The sequence below is a fragment of the Protomyctophum parallelum genome, assembly GCF_964188405.1.
Source record: "Protomyctophum parallelum genome assembly, chromosome: 6".
Classification (NCBI taxonomy): Eukaryota; Metazoa; Chordata; class Actinopteri; order Myctophiformes; family Myctophidae; genus Protomyctophum; species Protomyctophum parallelum.
In genome coordinates, this window is record NC_139701.1 from 24811037 (window position 1) to 24814534 (window position 3498).

The following is a 3498-nucleotide window of genomic DNA, read 5'->3' on the forward strand; positions in this document are numbered from 1 at the left end:
TCTCCCCCTAGTGGTGTGCAAAGCCAGTTGCAGCTCTTCCAGCTCCACCATCCTGCGGGCACCGTCCTGACTGCCTCCCTAATGTATCTGGCTATTATTTCTTTTTTTTAAGATTTGTTTGATAGGGAACAGTATACAGACAGGAAAGGGGGAGAGAGATGGGGAGTGACACATGGCAAAGGCCGTCGGGCTCGGGAGTCAAACCCGTGGCACACACGCCGTCCTGCTGGCTTGGCAGCCTAGGTGCCCAGGCAGTTGAGCTAACCGTCCAGGCCATATCTGGCTATTTCACTGCTAAATTGGGAAATTACCATCAAGCCCCTCAGAGCCAGACGATATGAAGATGCTTTGTGGGTCAGAAGGCATCTCTTCTTGTGATGAACTCTGAAATTCTTTGCTGGACACGAGGAAGGCCACAAGACATTGTATATGAACCTGGCATCCATAAAACACATGGTTTAGACATGAATAATATTTGCATATACAATATACATGCATTATGTTAATGCAATTTTGTCAAACGTGTCGGGCCACAGACTACAGATGAAAATTTGGACTATGGCTAAGTCTGACACTTTTATTATAATTTGCACTTTACTGTCCTACAAATGAAACGAAGTAACATTTGGGTTCTACAAATATCAAGCCACCATTGTTACCTACACTTCCCCCATCACATGCCTCCAGAAGACTCTGTGCCCTCAGTCTGACGTCCAGTGGAAGGCTGTCATTGGACAGGAGCTCAGGGTATAGACACACTGCCAAGACCTGAGACAGCTGGACAGAAAGAAGCATGCAACACATGGGTCCGGCTGGAATTAGCCCTTCACTAAATCCCACCCCAAAAAGTGATGTCCAATGCCAATTCAAATAGTTTAGCAACGGTTGCTATGCAGGTCAAGCTTTCTTCTTTCTAAATTTGTACTTCATTTAACGGCACAGCCTGATGTCATGGATGGACATTTCTGAGACTTGATTTAATCTTCCATGAAGAATCCAATGCATCAACCCTCATCTTTCCATCTCTCCCTTCCTGAGATATGACTGGTTGTGTCATTTTGACCCTGGCCTTTATCATGATGACCTTGACCTTTGTGCCCCAAACATTAACCCTGCCATAATAATAGTGACCAACCTGCAGAATGAAGGACAGGGGTTTCATTCCTGTCTTGTGAGGATCCCCCGAGCTGACATCAATTACCTCTTTAAATGATTTCTGCACTCCCTGAAATGAAGAGCATATCGGTGTTCAACTGTTCAATAAGGTATTCAGCTGATCTAGCCTTAGCCTTAATAATTACTGTTGTTAGACAAGAGATGTAATTTACATCTCTTGTAGTCTAACTGTTGTCCTACAATACCTTTGCAAAGAGGGTCTATCCAAAGAAATCTAATGAATATATAGGAGTTAAATAAAGTTAAATAGCTACAACTATATAGATCTGCTATTTTTGGAGAAGGGATTGAAGTGTAGAGAGCTACTGTAAAAGGATGGGGCCCAAGTACAGACCACTGGGGAACCCCGGTCCACAAAGTATACAGGGTTTAAGTAGTTAAGATGGCTGTGACTTACCTGTGTGATCTACTCAGGGATGAGAAGTAACTCCTGCAGTACTGTGTGAGGGCGACGCTCTAATCGCCCTCACCCTGGGGTTCACTTGTTCCAGAGAACCCATTTCCCTTTAGACTGATATGGCACCTACTGTAACAAGAATCCCAAGAGCAAAGCACCAAGGCTACTACTGGGAACAGTCATTGATTAGATCCTTTGGGCATTTTTTGCAACCCTAACAAATGTCGGTGAGAAATCATTTATTTGAGATGCACTCCTCTCCAAGAACCCACTGAGAGCATAGAGTCACTGGCTACGTTTACATGAAGGGTGATCATTCCGAATAAATACTTCAGAATAAAATACATCCGATGTAATGTTTTTTGCCACGAGTTTACATGGGAAATGGTCATTCCGAATGAGTGTTTATATGGAGAAGTGATAGAAGACATGATACATGTTAATTCACGTGAAACTACGCCATCTGTTGGACACATAAAATATAGGCAGTTCATTCATTGTGACTTTCAGACGAAAGACGACACTTTGAAATCCCATCATTTCATTCCGCAGTAGTTTTGAGGCTGCTGCTTGGATAAGGACGGACATACTATGTTTACCGTCTTTTTTTCCCCACCTGCTGCGGCTCCCCTTCTCCGCTGGGAAGGTGATCATCTCGTTTTTATGTGTAGCCTACTTTATTATCTACAGCACGGCCAGGGCACGCAACACACTGATTATTATTGTATCGGGTCGCTCGTTATTTTTGAGAGAGAGAGAGAGAGAGAGAGAGAGAGAGAGAGAGAGAGTGTGAGAGAGAGACCGTTGAACACACACACACACACACACACACACACACACACACACACAAAATGCACGAAATAACGCGCTCTATGTGCAAACTCCTCAGCGCGCCTTGGATATGAGGCTTATGAGCGCCTTGGAGTTGGAGCGCAATGGAAATGAGCATGCTCAGAAAGACCAGAATTAATTTACATCCGAAGCAGTGTATACATGAGTCCAATTTTCTTTCAATCGCATTGAACATCGGAGTAATCCGGCCAGTGACATCGGAATGGTTTTTAGATCGCATCGAGCGTTTTCATTCGGATGTAAGTTTTTGTAGGTGTTTACATAACAACGTTTAATACGATTTAACTTCTATTCGGAATGAAAAGGGGATTTAACTGCTCATGTAAACGTAGCCACTGTCTGGTATACAGTAGTTCTAAGGTTGTGACGTGACACTGTAGGAAGTGAATCACTAACTAGAAAGGGACACTCAAGCGGAGCACGATGTGACATTGCCACGCATCATCATGTCTTACTGCGACAGTTGTAGTAATGTTTTACCACAATGTTTTATGGGATTTATTTGCCTCACGTGGAATAATAATGGTATTTTTTACTAACTACAAATTCCATAGTATGCTCAGAAGCACATTAGGTTATCTGTAATTACCTAATCTTCAACCCATTGCATACTGTTCAGCTTCTGTACTTTATACAAGCCTACTTTATGTAGCCTACAGTATGTAAAAGAAAAAATAAAATAAATATTACAGCTCCAAAATACATTTCTGTTGAGTCCTTCTATTTAAGAGTCAGTTGAGTAGAAAATAAAAACACGTCTCCACCACTACTATTGTCTTTATTTTGTGATGGTGGGGCTTCCAATTTGTCCGTTTGCCACAGCTCAGTGTTTGTTGTATTTATCATTCCTGTTGTTTCTTCTTTTGCAGCAGTTTCATCTCTACAGCAGAATCTGTAGACTACTTGCTTTAATTATTTTGGTCTCCTCTCTAAGTGGCTGCATCGTCTACTTTAAATGGTCTTACTTTCTTCATGAAAAGCTACAGTGAGCTATAAACTGACTGCGTTGTACAATGTACATGTTTAATCATCTCCCAGCCGGTCAAACAAAACCAGACCAGGGTGAATTGTCA

The 3498-nt window shown here is 42.3% G+C and overlaps 1 protein-coding gene across 1 annotated transcript; it reads right to left on the bottom strand.

Moving 5' to 3' along the window:
• Positions 1-355: 355 nt before the first annotated feature.
• On the bottom strand, positions 356-1676 carry LOC310859919 (alanine aminotransferase 2-like; the record flags this gene model as incomplete). The annotated part of the gene is made up of 4 exons (XM_083766685.1): positions 356-435; positions 660-768; positions 1136-1225; positions 1647-1676. 4 exons carry the CDS (start codon positions 1674-1676, stop codon positions 356-358), a joined length of 309 nt encoding a protein of 102 aa, XP_083622811.1.
• Between the last annotated feature and the right edge of the window lie 1822 nt (positions 1677-3498).